The following is a 27,914-nucleotide window of genomic DNA, read 5'->3' as shown; positions in this document are numbered from 1 at the left end:
CTGTCATTCTTTGCTACAATAGAGACAATCAAAACAGGTTAGCTAAAAGACCTGCCCTTTATTATTTTCACCCATGAGAGCCCCGCCTCTGCAGAGACAATCAAAAGAGGTCAACTGAAAGGGCATGCAGGGCCAATTGTGTCAATGGCCCAAGCCAAAGCAGGGGGTCTTCTGGGTAGTTACACCTGCCCTGTGGCACTCCCTCCCACCAGATCTCAAGGGGGGAAAAGAACTATCTTACTCTCAGAAGACATCTGAAGGCAGCCCTGTTCAGGGAAGTTTTATATGGTTGGTGTTCAATTGTGTTTTATTTTTTTGGAATTCGCCCAGAGTGGTTGGGGGGAACCCAGTCAGATGGGCAGCATATGGGCAACAACAACAACAACAACAACAACAACAACAGGCAGCATATTATTATTATTATTATTATTATTATTCGGATGTTCCAGAGATCAGCCAAAGCTCAGCAGGAGCACCAGTCAGCTCAGGCAGGGAGACTGCTTGGCAGCATAGCGGGTGGTAAACCAGCAGAATCCCTCATCTGTCCCAGTTGCCCAATGGCAGGAACACACACACTAGATTCCTGCCCCCTCTGCAACTGAACAGAGAGCTTGTAGAGAGAAAGAGAATTTTGATAAACCACAGCTACTCCCCCTTCCCAACCTTCAAGTCTGCCCTGATGCTGCCCTAAGTATCCAGGTGGAAACAAGTAGGTGAGGTTCTTGACGGCACTCCCTGTTCCAGCTAAGCCCACCCAGGTATTTACTGCAGCATCAACATGGGTTGAAGAGTTAATGTTTTTCTTGTTTTAAGATTTCTGAGCTTTCCAGATGAATATATGTTACCATGCGGTGACAGAAATGAATTTAACAAAAATAACTGAAATCTGCACAGGCATACAAGGTTGTTCCCATTAAATTCCCTATCTTGAATTTGAATATGAGGCTGAAATTGAATTCCCTATCTTGTTTTCTTTTTCTCTTCTTCCTCCATATCTGGCTTGACTCAAAGACCACCTTATTGGTAACTTGAATGAAGGTTGGATTATATATCAAAGGACAATGTATTTCCTTTCTCCTGACCAATCTTCATGGGCAGATTCCAAAAAAAAATGTGAGAGGGAAGGTGCCAATCTCCTTTCTATGGAAACATATCAAGAACAGGTGAGCATCAAAGCTAAGTATAGGAAAGGTAGGGGATCTTCTTGAGCCAAAGGGCTCCTATCATCACTATCCATTTAGGAAGGTTACATGTACCTGTATGCAGCCAAGACAACAACTCCATCAGTCAAGCCAAGGTGTGGGTGGTGCAGGGAGCAGCTGCTACCATCAGGGGCTAACTAAGGTTTCTTGGAGCTGCTGAGCTCTAATAGAATGAAAATGGCAGTCAGGATGGAGATCTTCAAGGAGGAGGAGGAGGAGGAGGAGGAGATACTTCAGAGGCATCTATCTCTTGGATTCTCTATAAATTCTTCCTCTGCTCTTTGAGATGTATTGAGTGCTTAGAAACAAACGTTTCCCTCACCACACTAACCTTCTGGCAGGAGAGTATCATGGAGATGACTCTAGAGGAGCCTGCAAGGTATATCCCTCTCCCAGCCCCTTAGCCATGGCACAGGGGCTACTGGGGTGCTGCAAGGCACAGACATGGGTGAGATCCCATCATCATGCCATCAAGCATCCCACAACTGGACTGATTCCAGTGTCTCTGGAACCAACCATCAAACATGGATGCAGAAGTTGGAGTATTTGACACACAGGTCACTGTCCTGCTAGGTGGTTCCAAGACCAACTGTTCTGGAAATTATAACTCTGTGTCATGACTGGAACACATATGTAGCCAGTCTCGGTGAGGGCAGGTGAAATTACCCTTCACTACAATATTTCCTCTTTGGAATGCTTCCTTGATTCCATCATCATAATCACCATCATAATTTTGTTCAGGGGAACAATACCACATGCAATGTAAAAAATATTTATTTGTGATGGGCATACAATGTATAATTTTGATCACTGCTTCCCCCCAAAATTTGTATTGGGTCTTCAACTGTGACACCTGCTTCTTTTAAAATGTGTTTGTTTTATGCCTGTTGAATTTCTGTAAAGGGCTATAGTCTCCCAGAGAAAGGGACATTGTCTTAAAAGATTTTATTTCTTCTTTCTCAACACCCCTACCCTAGTATTTTATAAACAGGCAAGTACAAAAGCATAAGAGGTTTTTCTGGTTTGGAGTCTTTCAAGACACGGCAACAAAGAAATGGAGATGGCTGGCAGGAATAGAGGCTATAGTCACGTAAGTTTCTGCAGAAACATTTGTTAATGGCATGCATTCCAAAAAGTTGCAGATTCTGTTTACATAATTGATTATTTCCATTTCCAAATATATTTTGCCATGCAATTTTCTCTACTACCAAAGATCTACATATGTACTCCTCCACATCATTATCCAGGTGAATGACTGGTGCTTTTCACTACGTTGGAGAGGCAGGATGCTTCTCTAACCTAGTGAATGCAGGGATTTGGAAGTGGCTGAAGGCATCCTTTTAAATGGTTTGTGCTGCTTAGATCAGCTTCAAAAGGACTTGCAGGAACGTAAAGCTGAGCAACACTGTCAGCTGGCAGTTTAAGACAGTTCATGGTTCCCTTTAAGTATCTAAAAACTCTTTTCAGCTAGTGTAGAAAGATGTACGGGTCAGAGTAAGATCTCACTCATCCACAGCTTGGTAGTAGAACAGAAAACTGGACTGGCATTTATTACCAAGACTAGATTAACAGAGGGCTGCTTTCAATTTTGCAAGGTCTCCTGGAACAAAATCCAATGACATACATCTCTATTGAGATGCACCCAATACCAACCACGGATCCTTTTTTGGCAAAGGCACTGAGTAAACTTTACAAACCCTGTATGCCAGTGGTTACCAGTTAGCGAAGTACTGCAGACTCTCACCCAAACATCTCATGGGAGTAAAAAAAACACCTACTACACCATTACTAGTAATATCAATTTAATAGATTCACAGAGAGCTAAAAACGAGGGAGTTATAGAATACATTTATCACAGAATTTTAGTGCTGTGTAGTAGGACTTGATTCAGGATACAATGGACACTGGAGAATGCAAGTGCCAACAATAGTGAGGCTAGGGAGATACCTTTGTCAATTATGGATGATTGATTAAACTTAGAACCATCATGTTAGATTTAGATAAGATATATATGTGAGAGATATATCGTTTCAATCAACCCTATTATGGCTTTGTGGTTATAGAATTAATTTTGTAATTCATTTGTAGACATAGCTATTTTTGTTTCTGTATAGTGTCATTGCTCTCTTCATGCATGGGGTGGGTGATGGATGTGAGATGAGGTGGATGAAGGTGGATGCAAATCTAGCATTGTTTTAATATGCTCAGAACAATCATTACTGTGCTAACTCTGCTATGAGAGAGTAAGGATCTCTCTTTCAAAACTCTTCCTCCAACAAATTCTAAAGCCGGGGAGAAAAATCCACCCCAACTGTGGGTGGATGTTAAGAGAGAAAGAGCTGAACATCTTTTTAATGGTAGAAGGCACAGGGAGCGCGTGAGGAAGTAGACATCCATTCTTGATTGATCAGTGCTGCTCTTTTCTTTTCAGGTACTGGAATAAAGGTGAGCCTAAAGATCCAAACCAAAACCACTGTGCTGCAATAGGCATTGATTGTGGTTTGAATTGCTGGATGGCATTACACTGTGAGCAACGCATAGGGTACATATGTAAAAAGGTGCCTGATGATGCTTGGCTCTAAGAAGATGAAAGAAACTGGATCGCATGATCACTACACAAAAACAAAACCAAGAGATCACCCCACCTCACTGTTTTAATGCACAATCCACACTCTGCCATCTAGATTATAGGACTCTTTGGCATCAGCACTCAAAAACACATTGAAAAGACCTTATTCTACAAACTCAAACATAGATGGCTACAAAAATAAAGAATGGAAGCATCCAGTCATAGCCTGTTTTCTGTTTAATGTATTTATTTGCAATGCATACCAGTATTTGTTCCCTTACTTTGTGTGTTTGATGCCCCATTGCCCCTTCTGATCTCCATGGTCGCTACCTTACAAGGCACATAAGGACAACCATGCATGCCAGCCAATGAGAATGGGGGCCACCTAGCACCTGGTGTCCCCTTCTAGCAGATTAATCACAAATATAATTTTGGCTTTATCACTGGGAAATTCCAGAGCCATGACTCTCATATAGAGATAACATTGGGCAACAAACACAATGAACTGCTCTTGATTTCTGTCAGAGGCTTTATGCTGTCAAGCCGGCATAGATAAAACTCCGGGCTCAAGGCCAGTTCCAATCTATTTGATTTATTGACAAAGTTCAAAAGTACATCTCCAATGTTTCAAATCATGTCCGACCCTTCCGGCACACTTGCCGCGTCCGCTTTCTTTTTCCTTTTTTTTACCCAACATGCAAGTCTGCGGAAACCATGCCCCTGACTTCCTCTGTTTACAGAATGACTGGTTCCAGGCTCATTCTCCTCCCTCCCTGCCTCTGGCTCGCTGTCAGACAACAGACTACTAATGATCTCTTTCGGCTCTCTATAAGTGCTGGTTTCTCCCTTTAAATCTTTCCCCGTTTGCCTCTCCCTGACATCCACCCCCTCCTCAAAGACCCCCTCCCGCCCAGGAGACCCGACTGTACCCATATCTCTTTCCTCTGGGGTGGTTTTCCTCTTCGAACACCCCCCTCCAACCCCCAATTCCTGGTGTTCCCCAGTCTACGCCTTGTTTAGAACACCTGTTGAAAGGACCTACCCTTGCTTTTGGGTTTGTCAGGGGGAAAACTGTGGAACTCCTCCACCAGTTCCAGGTTGGAAATACTGTCTTCCAGGACCCAGGTATTCTCTGATGTAGGGGCCCCTTCCCACACCACCAAATATTCCAAATTCCCCCTTCTCCAACGAGAGTCCAGTATTTCCATAACCTCATTGCACTGCTCCCTTTCCTCCATTTCTGGTGGTGGGCCTTCCCCTTCCCCACTACCCTGCCTCCTTCCCCCCTCCCTGTAGGGGAACAGCAGTGACCTGTGGAACACTGGGTGGATTCTCATGCTCTCTGGCAACCTAAGCTTAAACACCACCGGATTTATTTGTTGGATAACCTCAAAAGGCCCCACCTTCCTGGGCTTGAGCTTTTGGCAGCCCCCTCTCCAAGGTCGTCCCTTGCGTGGACAACCACACCTTGTCCCCAACCCTGATAACGTCCCCCGGTCGCCGATGTTTGTCGGCTTCCTTCTTGTATAACTCCTTAGCCCTTTCCAAATTCAACTGCAGCTGTCTGTGGATCGCTTCCATCTCCTCCACAAACTGTTCGGCAGCGGGAACAGTCCACGACTCCTCCCCCCTCCCGGGGAAAGCCCTTGGATTATGCCCATGATTGGCAAAGAACGGAGACATCCCAGTGGATACATTCTCCGCGTTATTGTAAGCAAACTCTGCCAGGGCTAGTTTGTCCACCCAATCGTTCTGTTTCTGACTTACATAACACCACAAATATTGTTGTAAAACAGCCGTCATAAAGCTCACTTCCACCTGGAGCAGCCCCATGAGTTTGTGCCAAAATTGTGAGGTAAATTGAGCCCCCCGGTCCGAAACCACCTGTGCAGGTATCCCATGCAACCTAAACACATGCTCTACGAACAGCTTGGCTGATTCTTCCGCCGTCACTGCATGCGAACAGGGCACAAAACGGCACATTTTGGTCAGGAGATCCACCACCACCATGATAGCGGTCTTACCCTTACATCTGGGCAGATCAGTGATGAAATCCACCCCTACCACCTCCCATGGCTTCCCTGGTGTGGGCAATGGTTCCAGCAACCCCGCTGGTGCCGCTCTTTCACCTTTGGCCCTCTGGCATGTGTCACACCCTCACACAAATTCCTTTACTTTTTTTTTTTTTTTTAGATGAGGAATTTGGCACCTCCAACATTTCTATGGCAACAACACCTAAAGAGCTCTATGTTGCTGACAATCTGGAGATATCCAGCATCAAATTTACATCTGGACCTTTGCCTAAGAAAGGAGGAGGAGTGGCATTATATGTCAGGGATGTGTATACCTGTGAAGAGATCCAAGATTTAGAACCTCAAAGCCAAAGTGAGAGCATTTGGGTCAAAATTAAGGGAGAGAAGAATAACAGTGACCTCATTGAGGGAGTTTACTATAGATCCCCAAGCCAAACGGAGGACATAAATGATGCCTTCCTGGAACAGATGGCCAAGCATGCAAAAAGAAGGGAGATAGTAGGTGAGATATCATGTCTTGAATCAAAACAGGGTTCTCATCAGGTGCATCATCCTGTGAGCCAGGCTGATCATTCACCTTGTGCCTGTGCTCTGGTGTGGTAGCAGTGGCTGGAGTTGGGGCATCAGCCAGGTGGCAGCGCATTTGGTCCACATGCTGGTGGTGGACCTGAACTTCCAGTATGTTAGCCTTGTAGGAGACTGGCCCAGTCACCCTGGTAAGAGTGGTGGGAATCCAGGCAGGGCCATCCCCATCGTTCCAGATGTCCTGACCAATCCAAGCATCTTGTCCGCATTCTTGAACCTTACAGACTGAAACACGCTCAACGCAATGGAAACAGACTCTGCTCTGGACACCTTTTGAGATTATCCCATTAAATTGCCTATCTTGTTTTCTTTTTCTATTCTTCCTCCATATCTGGCTTGACTCAAAGGCCATCTTATTGGAAACTTGAATGATGGTTGGGTTATATATGAAAGGACATTCTATTTCTTTTCTCATGAGCAAAACTCATGGGTAGATTCCAAAAAAAAGTGTGAGAGCCTTTAAAGAGCACGCCGCCATTGGGGGCTTTTCCCCAAGGAGGGAGAAGGGACTGACTGGCCGAGTCAGTCCCTTCTCCCTCTTGTGGGCTTTTTTTAAAAAAATATTTTTTATTAATTTTAACATACAAAAATTTTAGACATACCACACAAATTATTTTACATATATCCTTATTTGGACTTCCTTCAGCATCTCTGATAGCCTTCCGTCTTAATTATTTCTCCTGCAATTCTTAACTTAATATTGCCTTTACATTTTCTAACAAATAATTTCTTCCTTTCCATTTTTACAATATTTCTTAAATTACTCCTCACAGAATCCCTCCTGTGGGCTTTTGCGGGCGATGGGGGAATTCCCCCACCTCCTGCAAAAGCAAGCAAAAGCCCCCACCTCGTAGAAAAGCCCGCGGGAGCTGCGCAGCCTTTAAAGAGCTCGCCGCTCTTGGGGTCTTTTCCCCATGGAGAGAGAAGGGACTGACTGACTTCTCCCCCCTGTGGGCTTTTGCTGGAGATGGGGGAATTCCCCCACCTCCCGCAATAGCATGGAGAAGGTCTGGGAGAAGTGCATAGGCTGCGTGCAGCCTGTCCGCTGCTCCCAAAGCTGGGGGGGTGTCATATTTTTTTCCTTGATTCCCCCCTCTGAAAACTAGGTGTGTCCCATGGTCAGGTGCACCCTATAGAGTGAAAAATATGGTAGTTTTGTTTTGTAGAGACAGAACGCTGCCAACATGCAGCTAGATTCTGTAGGTTTTCTTTTGTTTTTGTAAGCTTCTAAATAAACAGTTGATAGAATAGACGCACTGGTGTTGAGTTATTGAAGACACCATGTTGACACAGACAAAGCCATTTTATGCTGCGTATAAACTCTGCTAAAGTCCGACAACTGAGAAGAGAGTGCAGCGTGCAGTGGAAGCGTGTGGGCGTCATAAAAGTGTCAGAGTGCTCGTAAATGAGACTAATTACAGTGCCGAGGCAGCAGACTCTGTGGGTCAAAGGATTTACGACCCACAAACTTCAAAAGCCAACCACTATGGAAGGAAGAAGCCTCGGCCAAAAAAGATAAAGAAGATTGGCAAAATAAATTACTGAACTATGCAGGACAAATTATTACAAAAAAAGGGCAATCGTCAATGAATATTTTTAAAGCTTTGTGTATAGATTCTTACATGAGACAGAATAATTGCCACACACAGGAAGAACAAATATATAATTTGAGTTGCTCACTTGTCCTTTTATAAATCATTTACTGTGTCAACACAACTAGAAGTTATTAATATTGCAGTTGTTGTACAAGGGTCTATTATTATGACTAGAATGTAATGGATATTTAAAAGGTTTTGAAACACAGAAATAAAGCAAATAATCAATCCATGAATTCTGTCAAGATCTGCCAGACTGCTGGCTTAGAAGAGAAGAGTTTGGATTTGATATCACACTTTATCACTACCCGAAGGAGTCTCAAAGCTAGCATTCTCCTTTCCCTTCCTCCCCCACAACAAACACTCTGTGAGGTGAGTGGGGCTGAGAGACTTCAAAGAATTGTGACTAGCCCAAGGTCACCCAGCAGCTGCATGTGGAGGAGCAGAGACACGAACCTGGTTAACCAAATTAGAAGTCTACCGCTCTTAACCACTACACCACACTGGCTTAGGTAATCAGCATGTAGTGGTTGTAATTACAAGATTTATTGCATACAGTCATTAACCTCGGAGCCGCGCACACTAGCGGCTGCTCCTCAGAGAGTTGACCTTCATCCAGCCCCCCCCCCCGACTGCTCATCTTGACTGTGGGAAGTCCTGTCCATGACAAATTCTAGGACACGGGGGCCATTTTATCTAAATTATATAATTAGGCATTTGAGTGATTGGTATTAATAATTGCATTATAAATTGGTATTGTTAGAATGAGGCTATTATTGGATTGTAATTGCAAAGTAATAAAAAATATTATTAAAAGAAAAGAAACATCCCTGAACATATGAGAAAATAAAAACTGGGATACAGCAATGCTTGAGTTTCTCACCAAACATGGTAGGTCAATTAGAGGCATTAGAAAAAGACACACCTTCCAAAAATGGAATAAAACAAAGGCCATTAGATGTACTTCTAGATAAGTTTTTAAAGGTTCAAACATAAAACAGTAATAACTTTTGGAGAAAAAAAAAGTAGTATACAAGATCCGAAATAAAAATTTTCCTGGGTTTATGCTTTAAGTGGCATGCTGATTGGCTATGATGAGCAGCCAATCAGGAAATGGCATAGCCTAAAGGGGAGGAGTTCTGGAATGCCTGACATCACAAGGGAGGTGGTTCTTAGCCAGTGGGAGGATGAAACAACCTTAAGAAGAAATTAAAGGAGAGAAAAGATTGTTCCATGACAACACCAAGGTATCCAAACAGAAATAAGTCTGATGGGTGGAACACTTTCCTTACAAGCTGTGATATTTGCAGGGTCTCATTCCAGGGCCAAAAGGTCACTAAGAGGGAAAATGATAAACAGCTTTATAAAACTTCAGATAGTTTTTCTCTTTCGAATACTAGAATCCAGGGTCATCCAATGAAACTGAGTGGTGGTATATTCTAGGGCTGCGTACAGGTGCCCTGCTCTGACTCATGGTCCCAGGTTGTAAATCCAGATCCAGATTATCATCCAGATCATGATCCAAAAAAATACATTTCTTGAAAAAACTAATTTCCTAGCATATCAAGGGCTGCTAGATCAGATGGCTTTGATTAGACAACAGTGCTCTTCTTTCTTGAAGCCACAGCATCAGGTGTCAGGCTGCGTCTTGGCAAAAAACACACAAAATGGCCCACCAGGAGAGCTTGGATAACAGCTTCCCTCTGCTTCTATTCCAGGACCAACACATGATCTCCAAAGTCTTGTTAGATTCAAGTGGATTTATATGTGTCCAACTGAGACCAGATCTAGTACTCCATCTTTTCTGATGACCAGGAGGTAGTTGTATAATTAAATGAATATACCTTCCATTAAGGGTGGGGAAGATGTGGCCCTGTGATGGAGCAAGTTGGCACCCAGGAACATCTGAAGACCTCATAGGTCCCACTCTATCTATTAAATGGGGAACATCTTACTGGAGTCCTGTAAGCTAGATGTCCAGGAGTTAAGGTAGAGGAATAGGATGTAAAATGAGAATGTGCTATATTACCTAAAACAAATTTTAAAAATGCCTTGGAATCCATATGGAACATCTCTTTTGGTTTAAAACTGAGATTGATCCAGCAAAAGAAAATGGAAGACGTTTCAGTTATATTGGATTCAACAACATCTTTATGTTGGATTGTCTAATACTACTACTACTACTAATTTTTTATTTATACCCTGCCCTCCCCGGCCAGATCCGGGCTCAGGGCGGCTAACACCAGTAAAATTACAATAAAAACATAAGGGGGGGGGGGACCACAAATTTAAAATCCAGGTTAAAATACCATCTAAAATGCAGCCTCATTTTAATAGTAGCTCATAGATCAAAACCATAAGGTGAGGGAAACATAAGGGTCAGACTGAGTCCAAACCAAAGGCCATACGGAACAGCTCTGTCTTGCAGGCCCTGTGGAAAGATGTCAAATCCCGCAGGGCCCTAGTCTCTTGTGACAGAGAATTCCAACAAGTCGGGGCCAGTACTGCAGCCCCACGTAGAGCGAGTTACAATAATCAAGCCTGGAGGTGACTGTCGCATGGATCACTGTGGCCAGATCAGGACGAGAAAGGTAAGGGACAAACTGCATAATACGGCAGAGATGGAAAAATGCCACCTTTGCTGTGGCTGCAACCTGCCCCTCCATAGAAAGGGAGGCATCGAAGGTTACATCCAAGCTCTTGACAGAAGGCACTAGCACTAACTGAGCCCCCACAAAAGATGGGAGTTGGCTCCCCAACCCCATGTCATCCCAACCCAGCCAGAGGTCCTCTGTCTTGAAAGGATTTAACTTCAACCGGCTCCCACACAGCCATCCAGCCACAGCTTCCAAGCATCTGGTCAGTGTGTCCGGGGCTGAGTCAGGGCAGCCGTCCATCAAAAGATAAAGCTGGGTGTCATCAACATATTGATGACAACCCAGCCCAAAGCTCCGGACATTCTAGGCAAGGGGGCACATAAAGATATTGAAAAGCATTGGGGAAAGGATTGCACCCTGTGGGACTCCACTGTTACGATATAGAAACAATGCTGCTGGGAGCTGCTTGCTCAAAAACATCACATGATGTTGGGACTGTCCGTGGGAAACAGAGGGCACCGGAATTAGCTCAGAGTGTAATATGAGCTGTACAGGAAGTGTTTGCTCTCTCGACTGCTGGAGTTTGATGAGCAGTCATGTTTTTTGTAACGCTGCAAAGACAGAAATAAATAAAGACAGGCATGTAAATACGTTTCTGTCTATCTCTTTCCCCTGCCGGGGGGGGGGGGGTTGGGCAGGAAAGAGGGTGTGTGTTCTTCTCACGCTGAGAAGGATCGCCTATCGCGACCTCTGCCTGGATCTTGCCGGGAAAGCAGACAGGGAGGTCAACAGGAGAGCAAGCCGGGTGCCTGGGAGAGTTGCCAGTTTCTCCTGAAAAAGGCTTGATTTCCAACATCCACACACCAAAGAGTGCCCCGGCAACAACACCCTCCCTAGCGCCACCCTCTGTACCCGACCTGAGATAAAGTAACGTAGCCATTGTTGGACTGTGCCCTGAATCCCCACGTCGGCAAAGCAGTGGTCCAAAAGTTCATGATCAACCAAGTTGAAGGCTGCTGACAGATCTAAGAGAATCAGCAGTCCCGACCTGACTGACCATCGCCGCTCTATACCTAACGTGCTCATAGTCTTAATCTCCATTTGTTGTTGTCTCATTCTAGCTTGTTGTTTCACAGACAAGACTGAGAGGATGGGGAAGCCAGCGCCCGCAAAGGCTGCAGCACCCGCAAAGGCTGCAGCGCCTGCAAAGGCTGGAGCTCCAGGAGAAGCAGAACAACCAGGAACTGGTGGTCTGTATACAGCACAGTCATATGGGATGAGGTGTCTCTTAAAGCAGAGGAATGCATGGGAAAGGGAAGTTGATGGGGAGACAGGTAGAAAGTGGAACCAGACAAGTTGTGCCAGGGAAAAATGCAGGGAAAAGCCCACACAGCTATTTGGGTGCCAGAGATCCACTAAGCCCCATAGAAACCCCAGGATTCAGCCCACTCTTTGCTGCTGGCTGTTGTGTTCCTTTACTGTGTGCAGTCCAGAATGGCTCTACCATTAGGCAGAATGAGGCAGTTGCCTCAGGTAGCAGGTGCTGGGGTGGGTAGAGATGGGTAGACCACACAAGCTGCACTGCACCTCCTCAGTTAGCCTGCTGCCGCAGCAGCTGCAGCATTGAGATAAGAGCCAATGGCCAGCCCAGCTCAGCTTGTGTATGTGGAATTATGTGTACGGAGGGAGTATCTTGTCCAGGGGTGCTGGGTATAGGAAGTGCAAGGGGCTTCAGCCATGTAAATGTGTTGAGGCCTGGGTCCCAACCCCTGCAATATTGAGGGGCTAACATCCCCAACCATCACTGGGCACCCTATGTGTGCCCCCACCCCTGCCTGGGAGATGAGGAGCCAGGAGGGAGCTGGGACAAGCGAGGGGATCTTCACCTTCTCTCCCCCCAAACTCCCCCCGGCAGTCCAGGAGTCGAGAGGGGCCTGGGACAAGTGAGGACAATCTTTGCCTTCATTCCTCCCAGCCTCTGCCTGGTATCTTGGCAGCCAGAGGGGGCTGGGACGAGCGAGGGCGAAAATCGCCTTCTTTGCTCTGCCTCCTCCTACCTGCCATATGCCACACTTATACAAATTTCCACATTTACAAAAAAGAAAACAGCCAAATACATTTATTCTTCAACTTCCTTTTCCCCCTTCCAGGGTTCGTTCTAATTATTATCCTCCTGCTACTGCATATTCTAATTACTCCATATAAATTATACGATATACAATATACAATATCTTTATTGTCATTGTCCCATGCAGAACAATGAAATTGAAAAACTACGTAAAGCTACTACAAAACTACATAAAACTACATAAAAACTACATAAAACTACATAAAAACTACATAAAACTACATAAAAACTATATAAAACATTCAAAAACCTCTAAAAACTCTGAAACCCAATTTTAAAATACACTATACTATAGAGACCCCTTATGTTACTCCATTTAAGTATAACTTACTCCATATAAATTATTTCCCACTTTTTCCCAACTTAATTATATGCTGCTGAATTTACTTTAATTCTGCTAGCATTTTTATTTGCTAGTTATCAGAAAAGTTTCCTCCAGCACTTCCTGCTGGATACGGATAATGGAGGATGACAGAGACTGCTCGCTCTGAGCAGCCTGGTTGCTGTGAGGATCGAAGAATGGGGCTCAGGCAAAGCACCTTCTCAAAAAGAGCCTGAAGGAAAAGTTCAGGTTCTGAAGGGTCCAGTGGTGTCAAAATACGCTCTCTAGATTCTCCCAAAGCTCCGTAGGTAGCTGAGAAAGATCCCAGATTGAGCTCAGACACATGGCACAATTGAAGACCCACAGCAAGCTGCTTCTTGTGCCTCTGTTGAAGCAGTGACATCTCCATACAAAGGAATCCGGACCAATTCGACAAGGCAAGAAAAAGAATTTAAGGTAGTGTCAATAAAACCATTGGATCCAGACTAGGGTGGCAAAGAGGAGAGCCCCCCCCCCCCCGGATGCGGGTGTTGATCTGCATGGAAAAAATATGCAGGGACTGAATTAAGAATGAGAATGAGAAGAAGTACAGTCTAGTGATTATTTTTACAAGCATTCCAGGCGAAGAATTTTGATTAACCTGTGATTTCTCTAAATCTCTGGATGCAGAATTTTTGTGACTTTATAAATATCTTCCAGCAAGCGGGTCAAATCACAAAGATCTTTAAATGTTGTGGAATGGAAGAGAGGAAAGTGGGACTTTGTGTTTTCCTTTCTTTTTCCTTTTTCCCTTTTAAAAATACATATTTTGTGTATATATATATTTCTTTGCCTCCTTTTGATAACCCAAAGGAGATGGACATTGTGAGACTGAATTTCATCTGAATTACTTTGTGGATTGCTGATTTTTTAATTATTATTTTTTTGGTAATACATAAACTAAGGATTAATTTTTATTTTTATTCACTCTGTGTAGTTTTACAATTTTTTATTGGGATCTGATGGGGTTAGATACTAACTGATGACAAAGGGTGGAAATATAGTGATATAGTGACACAGTACAGCCCAAAAACTAATTGCAGGGTCTTTTTTATTTCCTTTTTAAGTATTTCCCTATAATAAAGGAAAGATCACCATCTAGTGACATTATGATATGGCTATGGCTAAAGTGGGCAAGAAACCACTTCCAGGCCCATCACAACACCAAGTCAGAGAAAAGGTTTAATTGTAGAAGGAGACACAAATTTGACATTAGAATTTCAATAGAAATGAGAAAAGAGATGGGGGAGGGTATACAGAGACTAGGGCAGAAGGCTGATTTTAATGCGCAGGCAGTCCAAAACTTATCAGCATAAATTGCAGAACTGTCACATAAAACTTCAGAAATAGAGAAAACCGTGCAGGATTTAAAGGTGAAAACATCCAGTTTGGAGGAATCATTTAAGAAAGTAGAAGGGGAAGTAAGAGAAACAAAGAGGAGCAAGAAAGAATGAGGGGGGGTGCTGAAGCAATCAAATTGCTTTATGAACAGACTCTGGATGAGATCGCAGTTTTTCAAGTACATCTAAAAGATTTGATTCTTAGTTTGAGATTTGCCAGAAGATACGGCAGTGGAATTAAGTGAAAAAATAATGAAAGAACTTGAGAATTTGATTGAAATGGGTGAAGAAACTGTTAAAGTGGCAGTGGATAGATCTTTTCATGTAAAATCAAGATATGCTAAAGCAAAAAGTCTGTTGGGTGATTGGTTTTTTTAAAATTCAAAGAGATTTAAAGACAGAGTAATACAGAAGCACTATCAGAAAAATCTCAGGATGATGACCAGAGAATAATAATTTTGAAAGAAATCCTGATGGGACTACTTCAGAAAGGAGCAAATTACAAATATCTGGTGGACACACCGTGATAAAACAAAACCGCTTTTCATTGGGAATACCCTGATGGAGTCTCCTTTATATTTAAAAGGTGAAAGTAGAGATGTAGAGATCCCACAGAAGCAGATAAATTCTGGAGAAAATATGGAAAAGAATTAGGAGGAGAAAGAGCATTTGGTTTGGAGCCACAACATGAAGAAGACTCAAAAGAAGGCGAGAAAAGAGATAAATCAATAAAGGACAAAATGACATTGATAATCCTAATGTGGAATGTAAAAGGACTCAATAATAAAACAAAAAGGGTAGGGATTGAACATGTGGTAAAAATAAATAAATTTGAACGTGATTTGCTCTCAGGAAATGCATATTGCGATGAAACACAGAAAAATTCTGATCAATAAAAGATTATTGAAAGGACTTTGTGACCTCTGACTATACAAACAAAAGAGGCATAGTAATGTATACAAAAACCAGAATTAGATCCAAAACAATTATTTAAAGATGAGTAAGGAAGAATACTGATAATACAGATAACATCACATGGAGAGAGAAAAAAAGAATATTAATAGATGTAGATGCACCAAATGACAAAAAATCTGACTTTTAAAAGAGACGAGGAAATCTTATTCGAATATACGAATGAAAAGATAATTTTGATGATAGACATGAACGGTGTAGCTTCGCTGGAATGGGACAGCACTATAAGAGGAAGCGATACAAAAGAAGGGAAGCTACCTAAGGCCTTTTTCAGATGACAGAAAATTAAAGTCTAATTGATATGTGGAGAGAGAAACACCCACTGGACAGACAATTTACATTTTATTTGTCTGAGAATAATTCAGCGAGTTGAACAAACTCTGTATGGGTTTCTAGAAATTTGTACACTAAGGTAAAGAAAGTAGAAATTTTACCCAGGACATTATCAGATCACAACTCTATTATTATGGAATTAAGAATAGAGCAAAATTGCTGATTCAGACTAAATGAGAATTTATTAATCAAGAGATATTAGAAAAGGGGGGAATATTAAGAGATTGTTTTGAAATCAATCTGAATCAGGAGACAATTTGAAAGTGGTATGGGATGCAAGTAGAGGAGTCTAAAGACTTTTTTTTTAAAAGAAGTGATTTAATAACTGCCTCTTTCAGTGGATCTGAGAAGGCTCCCTCACAGAGAGAAGCATTCACCACCCCACGGAGCCCATTGTCCAGCCCTTCCCGCCTCACTTTTATAAGCCAGGATGGGCAAGGATCAAGGAGACAGGTGGTTGGTTTCACTCATCCAAGCAGCCTGTCCACATCCTCGGAGGTAACAGATTGGATGAGCAAGTAAAAAGGATGAGCAAGTAAAATCCTCAGTGATACACTGGGCAACTGATATCAGTCATAAAATAGACATGGAAAAATGGAAGCATGGGAAGAGATAATTATATGAAAATGATATCTTGTTGGTATCTAACAGTGAGTAAACTGGTAAAAATGTATAAATCTAAATCAAATAAGTGTTGGCAATGTAACGAGAAAGAAGGTTCTTATTATCATATGTGGTGGTCTTGTAGTAAGGTTAAAGCTTACTGGGAAATGATCGACAATTAATTGAAAAGGATGCTCAAAATAACTTTTGTAAAAAAACAAACCCAGAAACTTTTCTTTCTTTCTTTCTTTCTTTCTTTCTTTCTTTCTTTCTTTCTTTCTTTCTTTCTTTCTTTCTTTCTTATATATATTTTTATTAAAGATTTCTTGGTTAACAAAACTATGTGCAATGTCTCTTATTTTTCAAGTTACACTTTCTACAGATCAGTTTCATTTGTGGAGACATTAGTGTTGCATTAGGAAGAAAAGGGGGTAAGAGGTGGAAATGGTGAGTCAGGTGGGGTCGGGTGCCAATGTTTCACCTCTGATCATATAAATCTTTTGCCTTTTGAAGCTTTTCTTTTGGGAATTATGGGGACAGAACTACCCAAATTGTATAGAAATTCATTTATGTATGCTACTGCAGCAGGAAGAATGCTACTTGCCCCTAAGTGGAAAGAAACAGAAGTCTCAGCAAAGGAGAAACAGCTACAAAAACTTATGGAATATGTGTGAGCATTAAATGCCCATTTGCAGATAGTAAATTCAGTCCTTTACAGCAGAATGCAGAAGAAGCAACTGTGGTTGGAATAGTAACACCAAAGGTTTTATTTATAAAGCAAATAACAAAACAACAAGAGGACACTCGCATCCATCTTCTTCAGTAGAGGAGCAGAGAGAGAGAGCAGAGAGAGGGAGGAGACATTTAAATAGTTCCCATACTCATACATCAATTAAGTAAATAAAGGCAACCTGCAACATTGTGCAATGTGAGAATGAGACATTACAATACTAACAATATGCATAAATGGCAAAAGTTACGGGGAGAATAAGAAATCGAGATAACAAACTTTTTATAAAGGAATGGAAATGGTTTATTGAATATGTACAGATAAGTTGAAAACAGATAAAAACATTAGGATTATGATAATAACGTGCAGTTTCATAAGAATATATACAGGCATTTAAAGTAGATAATTAAATGAGCAAGTTAAATAAATTGGGATATGCAGAAGATATTAAAAAATATATTTAAGGAACCACAGAAAGAGGAGAAAGGAAGTCAAACTCTGAAATGTTAAAATGATTGTAAAACTAATGAAATCTATAAACTTGAAAAGTATAGATTAAAACTTTTAAAAAAAGAAAAAAGATGGAAAAGTTTCCTCAATTAGCAAGGCATCTCGCCTTGCTTCCTCCATCTGCTTAGCACCCCAAGGACCCACCCCCTGAACCACTGAATGTCTCTAGCTAATGGCTACCACAGTGTATGAAAACCCTTTTTTACTGGGGTGGCAATGATATGTTGGCTACTGATGGCTAAAGCAGAATTGTCTTTCTTCAAGCATCTGGTTTTCAGAAGTTTGTAACCTTCATGAAATCTCCCATGGGTGAATACATTGTCGTATTTATGATGATCCTCTTTACTGTGTTGACACTGCTGATTTTCCTGCTATGTAAGTACATAATTGGCGTACTTTGCTACTACTGTCCTGGGCTTTGCTTGAATGCCAATAGCATTTCCAAAAAGAGATGGTAGGATCCAGTTTCCATTTACCCCATTTATCCGCTCTCTTTGATATCAGGGAGGGAGTTACAGCTGTCACCCAGTGAGAGCAATGACACTGTTTTGTTCTCCCTGAATAAGTGAGTTCCAGCATTTGGAACAGAAGCACAGGCTAACACAAGTCCCTGGGACACCCTGGGCAATTCCCTTTCCCAGTTTGCAATTCTTTTCTCCTTTCCCAACTAATCCTCATTTGCTTTGGAAGACCCCCCATTCCTGATCCTCGCCAGCCTGCCCTCTGCTAGGGCTCCAGTCCCCTGAAGGAAAGTGCTTGGGGAAAACAGGCTGCAGAGGATAAGGCCATGGCCAAAGTGGGTGGGTCCAGAGCCTACCTAAATATCTAGATATATGCAGGGCTTTTTTCAGGTGGAATTCATCAGGACTCTGTTCTGGCCCCTCTCAGGTGAGTGCTATTGCCATTTTAAGAGCACTGGCTAGATGAGCCCTTGACCTATTTGCACACCTAATTCATTTTCAAAGGGCACTCAAAACTAAGCAAATCTCGAGTGGAAGGAATCAAATGATCCAAGAATTTGCATATTTAAAGCATGTGGCAGAGCATGAGGCAGCCTGGCAAATGCAGGACTGTAGGACAAAGAGGACAGGTCTATCTAGACAACCAAAAATCTAAAGCTCTCAAAGGAAGGCCAAACCATCTGATGACAGAAGTAACAGGCCAAATTGAAACAGCGGCTGCCCTGCTGGTCTGAAGTCCTACCAAGAGCTGACAGCAGGAAATATTAATAGAAGTCATATTCATGGTTTTGTTGATGTGATTTCTTATCTGCATTACAAGTCATCAATTTAAATTCAATATTAAAAGCAGTTTGAAATCAAGTATCCCCTCCCCCAGGTAGTCAGACATTTTAATCATTTCTTTTCTACCTACCTCCTCCTTAGATCAAAAGGAAGTAAAAAAAAGAAATGAGTTTCAAATGGCAATCGATATGATTCGGACATTTGTTGTTGGGCTTGATTCAATCCATGAAGACAAGGATGGTAAGCATTTTTTTATCACAGTTTCATTGCTCAACAAGAAGAAAAGCAGATGGTTGTGATTCTCACATCCCCCCACTAGAAATGCTGTCCTTCCCCATCAAATTGTAATTCACAATGTTTGTGCTACTGCAAGATTTTAGCACTAGCACAAGGGAACTTTGCCCCCACTTCTCCCTGCATGCCATCACCAAAGCTGCTCTCCAGGGTGGGGGAAACTTCAGAACAGATTGGAGGGAAAGGGGCTGCAGATTGCATTGCACAAGGAGAAATTCCTGCACTGACATAATTCCTCCTTAGAATTATGTGGAATGCAACACAATATTCATCAGAAAAAGAGTTTTGGCACCTCTATTTTCTTAGATCTCACAAAGCATAACAGAAAACTCCAAAGTATTCTTTTTATATTTGGCTTTACTGTGTGACAAAGTGGGGAATTGTTTTGTGACCCTGTGATTACCAGCAGAAAAGGGGGACATAGGAGAGGAAGATTAGAGATACTTCATGAGGCAGTTTTAATATAAGAATAGGATAGTGGATTGTATGGGTCCTTGGTCTGATCCAGCTGCAGGATTCTTCTGAGGCTTTTCATTGGTGATTTCAGCCACAGAGAATCAAGTCTGTCCTCATATTCATAAGAACCTGATCCTTGAGCTCTGCTTCTTGTTTCAGGCTAGAGTGTTTGAAAATGTTTGAAAATGGTTTCTTAATATTTGCAGATTGTTATTTCAGATTCTCTTTTGCCTTGAACTATTTCAAATCTTTTAGACTTCGGAATACTCGCTGTAGCACAAAACAAATCAGAGGAAATGCGGTATCTTGCCAACAAAAATGATGAACTACAAAAAGTAATTGGTAAGCTACCCTATGATGCTGAAGAATTGTAGTGCAGTGGGAACATGCCCTGAGTCTGCGCCAGCTGAAAGCCCCTCCTCTAGTTGAAAACTCTTAGAGCCAGAGCAGAGTGCTGCCCTCCTTTGCATTGTTGTAAATAAAAAATCTGCCCTTTTCCCCTTATGGGGTATCCAAGAGCCCATATAGAGTCCTTACATAGGTTCCCTATTGGTAGGAGAAAATAACAGAGGCCAACCAGAGAATATTGAGAAGCAAAGCAGCTAGTAAGCTTGATCTTTATTGATCTGCTGCAACAGGGTACTCCCTCACACTCAGGAGAGGAGGAGGACCCCCAAAAATGCCGTGCAAGGGCTTATAAAGACTTTTGAAATTCCCATCCTCTAGATCAATACCACCCCCAGAAACATTATGCATACATCACAGAAGGGGTGTAACCTAAGACCACCCCTCAGATACATCCCACCTACTTCACAGAAATTTAAATGTTGTTTTTCTCCTGTCACAGTTTATCTCCTGTCTGGCAAGTTACTTGATTGGATTGCCTGGGGAGCCTGGCCATTCTTTTGTAGTGGCAAAATACTTATTTCCTGGGCCAGGTCACAGGCTCACACCTTATTCAAACAGACATATCCTTGAGACAGGATTTGTGAGGAAAGAGACATTGGGGAGGCTTTTCCAGTTTAACCTTGCAGAGAAAGGATTTGGTCAGTTTAGGAATCAAAATGGTTCCAGGTTGGTCTTCCTGTGTTGATCTATGTATGTGCAGTTATGAACATTACCATATATCTAAGACCATAAAATTCCAATCACAGCATCCAGCCACCCTAGGGAAACATCAGAGATATTTAGTTCAGCTCTCCTGAACTTTTGAATTGACTTAGCCTCTATGGTTAGGAAAGAAAAGATTTTGCCATTCTTTGCTATAACAGAGGCAATCAAAACAGGTCAGCTGGAAGACCTGTCCTTTATTATATTCCCCCATGAGAGCCCAGCCTCTGCAGAGACAATCAAAAGAGTTCAACTGAAAGACAGAGATTCATGAGCAGCACTTCAAAGGCAACTTCCGCCAACTTGGTCAGAGAGACAGAGAGCTGTCCTCCTTTTCAGGTCAGCTAAAAGACCCATCCTTTACTATATTCATCGATGGAAGAGAGATTCTTGAACAGCACATCTGAGGCAACCTCTGACAACTTGGTCAGAGAGACTGCTGGGCAGTGGGGTGGTTGGTGCAACAGCAAAATCTCTCTCCTGTTTCACAAGCCCATCATCAGAAAGTGTAAAGTGATTATAAAATTGTCTATAAAGCTTTAGATGTGAAAGCAAAGAATGGGAATGAATGCATATTACATCACTTGTACATAAAAAGCAAGCTAAAGATGTTCAGCTGAACTATTTAAAATTTTAAAAGATGATGCTGTTAAGGTGCTACACTCAATATGCCAGCAAGTTTGGAAAACTCAGCAGTGGCCAGAAGATTGGAGAAGGTCAGTCTACATCCCAATCCCAAAGAAGGGCAGTGCTAAAGAATGCTCCAACTACCGCACAATTGCACTCATTTCACACGCTAGCAAGGTTATGCTTAAAATTCTTCAAGGAAGGCTCAAGCAGTATGTGGACCGAGAACTCCCAGAAGTGCAAGCTGGATTTAGAAGAGGCAGGGGAACCAGAGACCAAATTGCAAACATGCGCTGGAATATGGAGAAAGCTAGAGAGTTCCAGAAAGACATCTACTTTTGCTTCATTGACTATGCAAAAGCCTTTGACTGTGTCGATCACAGCAAACTATGGCAAGTTCTTAAAGAAATGGGAGTGCCTGATCACCTCATCTGTCTCCTGAGAAATCTCTATGTGGGACAAGAAGCTACAGTTAGAACTGGCTATGGAACAACTGATTGGTTCAAAATTGGGAAAGGAGTACGACAAGGCTGTATTTTGTCTCCCTGCTTATTTAACTTATATGCAGAATTCATCATGCGAAAGGCTGGGCTGGATGAATCCCTAGCCGGAATTAAGATTGCTGGAAGAAATATCAACAACCTCAGATATGCAGATGACACAACCTTGATGGCAGAAAGTGAGGAGGAATTAAAAAACCTTTTATTGAGGGTGAAAGAGGAGAGCGCAAAATATGGTCTGAAGCTCAACATCAAAAAAACAAAGATCATGGCCACTGGTCCCATCACCTCCTGGCAAATAGAAGGGGAGGAAATGGAGGCAGTGAGAGATTTTACTTTCTTGGGCTCCATGATCACTGCAGATGGTGACAGCAGCCACAAAATTAAGAGACGCCTGCTTCTTGGGAGGAAAGCAATGGCAAACCTAGACAGCATTTTAAAAAGTAGAGACATCACCTTGCCAACAAAGGTCCGTATAGTAAAAGCTATGGTTTTCCCAGTAGTGATGTATGGAAGTGAGAGCTGGACCATAAAGAAGGCTGATCGCCGAAGAATTGATGCTTTTGAATTATGGTGCTGGAGGAGACTCTTGAGAGTCCCATGGACTGCAAGAAGATCAAACGCATCCATTCTTAAGGAAATCAGCCCTGAGTGCTCACTGGAAGGACAGATCGTGAAGCTGAGGCTCCAATACTTTGGCCACCTCATGAGAAGAGAAGACTCACTGGAAAAGACCCTGATGTTGGGAAAGATGGAGGGCACAAGGAGAAGGGGACGACAGAGGACGAGATGGTTAGACAGTGTTCTCGAAGCTACAAACATGAATCTGACCAAACTGCGGGTGGCAGTGGAGGACAGAAGTGCCTGGCGTGCTCTAGTCCATGGGGTCACGAAGAGTCGGACACGACTGAACGACTAAACAACAACAAAAGATGTTCAGCACCAAAACACACATTTTGTGAGAGTCGTATAATGCCATTTCCCCTCTTTCTCTTTGACCTTTGGAAATATGATTGCTTTTAAAGACATTGTTCCAAAACCAGGTCTAAATCCTGATTGACATGGATTTAGAAACATAGTTTTCTCCAAGAGCATCTGGATCTGCTCCACAACCACCCACTCAAGAACCTTGCCCAGGAAGGGGAGATTAGCAACCGGCAGGCAGTTACTTAGATTTTCTGAGCACAGGGAAGATTTCTGTGCTTGATGTGTGAGTGAAGAACAGTCCAAATGCTGTTTGTGCCTAATCTAAACAGCTTCATTTACACAGACAGATAAAAAAAACCATCCCGTAAGAGACTTCTTTTTTCGCCCTCTCCTCTGCAGTATACTAGGGGGCAAAACAGGCTGCATAAAGTGGGAGAGGGTACTCAGGGCCAATTGTGTCCATGGCCCAAGCCAAGGCAGGGAGTCTTCCTGGTAGTTGTGCCCACCTTGTGGCACTCCCTCCCCCCAGATGTCAAGGGGAAAAAACTACTATCTGACTGTCAGAAGACATCTGAAGGCAGCCCTGTTCAGGGACGTTTTAAATAGTTGATTGTGTTTTAATTTTTTGGAAGTAGCCCAGAGTGGTTGGGGGGAAACCCTGTCAGATGGGCAGCATATACTTTGTTGTTGATGTTGTTATTTGGTTGTTCCAGAGATCAGCCAAAACTCTGCAGGAGCACCTGTCAGATCAGCTGGAAAATCCCCCAGAGCCATTTGGAAGCCCACTGGATTTGGAAGCCCACTAGATCCATCCTGTCAGCTCCAGCAGGGAGAATGGTTGGCAGCAAACTGGGTGGTAAACCAGCAGAATCCCTCATCTGTCCCAGTTGCCCAATGCCAGGAACCTACATTCTAGATTCCCCTGCCCCCTCCACAACTCAACAGAGGGCCTGGAAAGAGAAAGAGAATTTTGATAAACCACAACTACTCCCCCTTCCTAATCTTCAAGTCTGCCCTGATGCTGCCCTGAGTATCCAGGTGGAAACAAGTAGGTGAGGTTCTTGACTGCACTCCCTGTTCCAGCTATGCCCACCCAGGTATTTACTGCAGCATCAACATGGGTTGAAGAGTTAATGTTGTTCTTGTTTTAAGATTTCCGAGCTACCTAGATGAATATATGTTACCATGCGGTGACAGAAATGAATTTAACAAAAATAACTGAAATCTGCACAGGCATACAAGGTTGTTCCCATTAAATTCCCTTTCTTGAATTTGAATATGAGGCTGAAATTGAATTCCCTATCTTGTTTTCTTTTTCTCTTCTTCCTCCATATCTGGCTTGACTCAAAGACCTCCTTATTGGTAACTTGAATGAAGGTTGGTTTATATATCAAAGGACAATGTATTTCCTTTCTCGTGACCAAGATTCATGGGCAGATTCCAAAAAAAAATGTGAGAGGGAAGGTGCCCAGCTCATGTCTGTGGAAACAAGGGAAGAACAGGTGAGCATCAAAGCTAAGTATAGGAAAGGTAGGGGATCTTCTTGAGCCAAAGGGCTCCTATCATCACTATCCATTTAGGAAGGTTACATGTACCTGTATGCAGCCAAGACAGCAATACCATCAGTCAAACCAAGGGGTGGGAGGGGCAGGGAGAGCTGCTACCCTCTGGGACTCAATAAGGTGTCTTGGAGCTGCTGAGCTCTAATAGAATGAAGCTGGCAGTCAGGAAGGAGATCTTCAAGGAGGAGGAGGAGGAGGAGGAGGAGGAGGAGATACTTCAGAGGCATCTATCTCTTGGATTCTCTGTAAATTCTTCCTCTGCTCTTTGAGATGTATTGAGTGCTTAAACGAACGTTTCCCTCACCACGCTAACCTTCTGGCAGGAGAGAATCATGGAGATGACTCTAGAGGAGCTTGCAAGGTATATCCTTTCCCCAGCCCTTTAGCTCTGGCACAGGGGCTACTGGGGTGCTGCAAGGCACAGACATGGGTGAGATCCCATCATCATGCCATCAAAGGTTGTTTTCTGCTGCTCCAGAGAAGCGGACACGGAGCAATGGATCCAAACTACAAGAAAGAAGATTCCACCTAAACATTAGGAAGAACTTCCTGACAGTAAGAGCTGTTCGACAGTGGAATTTGCTGCCAAGGAGTGTGGTGGAGTCTCCTTCTTTGGAGGTCTTTAAGCAGAGGCTTGACAACCATATGTCAGGAGTGCTCTGATGGTGTTTCCTGCTTGGCAGGGGGTTGGACTCGATGGCCCTTGTGGTCTCTTCCAACTCTATGATTCTATGATTCTATAAGCATACCACAACCGGACTGATTCCAGTGTCTCTGGAACCAACCATCAAACATGGATGCAGAAATTGGAGCATTTGACACACAGGTCACTGTCCTGCTAGGTGGTTCCAAGACCAACTGTTCTCTGGCACAGTCATTTACAGTATCTGGAAATTAAAACTCTGTGTCATGACATATGTAGTCAGTCTCAGTGAGGGCAGGTGAAGTTCCCCTTCACTACAATATTTCCTCTTTGGGATGCTTCCTTGATTCCATCACCATCATCTTCTCATTCATCATCATCATCATCATCATCACCATCAGCATCAGCATCATAATTTTGATCAGGGGGAGAATACCACATCAAGTATATGAAATTATTATTGGAGATGGGAATACAATGTATAGTTTTGATCACTTTCCCCCCAAAATTTGGATTGGGTCTTCAAATGTGATACCTTCTCCTTTTAAAATGTGTTTGTTTTATGCCTGTTGAATTTCTGTAAAGGGCTATAGTCTCCCAGAGAAAGGGACATTGTCTTAAAAGATTTTATTTCTTCTTTCTCAACACCCCTACCCTAGTTTTTTATAAACCAGCAAGTACAAAAGCGTAAGAAGTTTTTTTGGTTTGGAGTCTTTAAAGACAAGGCAAAGAAATGGAGATGGCTGGCAGGAATAGAGACTATAATCACGTAAGTTTCTGCAGAAATATATGTTAATGGCATGCATTCCAAAAAGTTGCAGATTCTGTTTACATAATTCATTCTTTCCCTTTCCAAATATATTTTGCTATGCAATTTTCTCTACTACCAAAGATCTACATATATACTCCTCCACATCATTGCCCAGATGAGCGGCTGCTGCTTCTCACTAGGTTGGAGAGACTGGAAGGCTACTCTTCCTGCTTCTCTAACCTAATGAATGTGGTGATTCGGAAGAGGCTGAAGGCAGGCTTTTATATGGTTTGTGCTCCTTAGTTCAGCTTCAAAAGGACTTGCAGGAACCTAAAGCTGAGCAACACTGCCAGCTGGCAGTTTAAGACACTTCATGGTTCCCTTTAAGTATCTAACAACTCTTTTCAGCTTGTGTGGATGGATGTACAAGGTCAGAGTAAGATCTCACTCACCCACAGCTTGGTAGTAGAACAGAGAACTGGACTGGCATTTATTACCAAGACTGCATTAACAGAGGACTGCTTTCAATTTTGCAAGGTCTCCTGGAACAAAATCCAATGACATTCATCTCTATTGATGCACCCAATACCAACCACGAATCCTTTTTGACAAAGGTATTGAGTAAACTTTACAAACAGACAGTGGGGTTGTATAATACAAGCTGGGAAATTAAACCCTGTATGCCAATGGTTCCCAGTTAGCTAAGTACTGCAGACCGCTTCATTTTCAAAAGCCACGCCATGGGCCACCGTACCCCTGGGTGGGTGGTCCGTAGACCACCAATTGGGAGCCACTATTGTATGTGATCTTAGACTTGATCACCCAAACATCTCATGGGAGTAAAAAACACCTACTATTACTAGTAATATAAATTTAATAGATTTACAGAGAGCTAGAAATGAGGAATGAGTTTATCACAGAATGAGTTTATCACAAAATTTTAGTGCTGTGTAGTGGGACTTGATTCAGGATACAATGGACACTGGAAAATGCAAGTGACAATAAGAGTGAGGCTAGGGTGATACCTTTGTCAACTATGGATAATTGATTAAACTTAGAATCAGCATGTAAGATTTAGATAAGATAATATGCTCAGAACAATCACTACTGTGCTAACTCTGCTACTTGAGAGTAAGGATCTCTCAACACTCACAACGGTCCAGAGCAGATCTGAGAAGGATGTGGGTGCATATGGAAAGGAGAGAGGGACAGTTCTGTTGCAGAAATGGAAATCCTGGCAATAGCAGAAGTACTGCATTGGATACTGCCCAAACTAAACTGACTGACAGTTCTTGTGTGTACCACTGAGCCTTCCAAAGTGACACCCTCACTTTTTGTAGTTTCCTATGAGAAATCACTTCATGTGAAAAGAAAAGAGGCAGTCTTGACACACAGTTGTTGTTGTTGTTTTCCTTACATGGTTAGAATTCTAAAATCTAGGGAGAAAAATCCATCCCAATTGTGGGTGGATGTTAAGAGAGAAAGAGCTGAACATCTTTTTAATGGTAGAAGGCATGGGGAGCACATGAGGAAGTAGACATCCAATCTTGATTGATCAGTGCTGCTCTTTTCTTTTCAGGTACTGGAAATCAGGTGAGCCTAAAAACGAAGACAGAAACCACTGTGCTGCAATAGGCCTTGATTGCGGAAGGGATTGCTGGATGGCATTACACTGTGAGCAACGCATAGGGTACATTTGTAAGAAGGTGCCTGATGATGTTTGGCTCTAAGAAGACACTTTAGAATGAAAGAAACTGGATCGCATGATCACTACACAAAAACCAAAACAAGAGATCACCCCACCTCACTGTTTTAATGCACAATCCACACTCTGCCATCTAGATTATAGGACTTTTTGGCATCAGCACTCAAAAACACCTTGAAAAGACCTTATTCTGCAAGCTCAACGTAGATGGCTACGAAAATAAAGAATAGAAGGATCCAATCATAGCCTGTTTTCTGTTTAATGTATTTATTTGCAATGCACACCAATATTTGTTTCCTTATTCTGTGTGTTTGATGCCCCTTTGCCCCTTCAGATCTCCATGGTTGCTACCTTACAAGGCACATAAGGACAACCATGCATGCTAGCCAATGAGAATGAGGGTCACCCAGCACCTGGTGTCCCCTTCTAGCAGACTAATCACAAATACAATTTTGGCTTTATCACTGGGAAATTCCAGCGCCCTTATTCAATAATATAGGGCTATTATTGGGCAACAAACACAGTGAACTGCCCTTG

General features: G+C 42.6%; 2 protein-coding genes and 1 long non-coding RNA gene across 19 annotated transcripts in view; 2 read left to right on the top strand and 1 right to left on the bottom strand.

Annotated features, from left to right (window-relative positions):
• LOC310657666 (CD209 antigen-like protein C) overlaps positions 1–27,914 on the top strand; it is a 123,672-nt gene that overhangs the window by 85,686 nt on the left and 10,072 nt on the right. For 12 of the 17 annotated variants that reach the window (XR_014501855.1, XM_083398705.1, XM_083398700.1 and 9 more), the window contains 3 exons: positions 1,012–1,163; positions 2,180–2,292; positions 3,634–3,995. The exons of 1 other annotated variant lie outside the window; for it this stretch is intronic. Coding sequence is in view for 11 of the 16 variants with exons in the window: in XM_083398705.1 (XP_083254831.1) it covers positions 1,012–1,163; positions 2,180–2,292; positions 3,634–3,784 (416 nt within the window). In the remaining 5 variants the exon portion in view is untranslated. Of the gene's footprint in view, positions 1–1,011; positions 1,164–2,179; positions 2,293–3,633; positions 3,996–6,736; positions 6,846–27,914 lie in introns of those variants that run through there. 4 more of the 17 variants (XR_014501853.1, XR_014501854.1, XR_014501856.1 and 1 more) reach the window with 3 other exon arrangements.
• On the bottom strand, positions 7,604–11,831 carry LOC310657806. The gene is made up of 3 exons (XR_014501954.1): positions 11,442–11,831; positions 8,340–11,011; positions 7,604–8,288 (listed from the first exon to the last, which is right to left on the bottom strand). It is a non-coding gene; the product is annotated as an uncharacterized lncRNA (long non-coding RNA).
• On the top strand, positions 11,709–27,617 carry LOC310657703 (CD209 antigen-like protein 2). Its single transcript, XM_083398809.1, has 7 exons — positions 11,709–11,831; positions 17,823–17,933; positions 18,944–19,042; positions 19,808–19,894; positions 24,067–24,218; positions 25,581–25,690; positions 27,252–27,617. Exons 1-7 carry the CDS (start codon positions 11,732–11,734, stop codon positions 27,400–27,402), a joined length of 810 nt encoding a protein of 269 aa, XP_083254935.1. The 5' UTR covers positions 11,709–11,731; the 3' UTR covers positions 27,403–27,617.

Source organism: Podarcis tiliguerta (genome assembly GCF_965153285.1).
Source record: "Podarcis tiliguerta genome assembly, chromosome: 9".
Taxonomy (NCBI): domain Eukaryota; kingdom Metazoa; phylum Chordata; class Lepidosauria; order Squamata; family Lacertidae; genus Podarcis; species Podarcis tiliguerta.
This window is presented reverse-complemented; position numbering and strand designations above follow the sequence as displayed.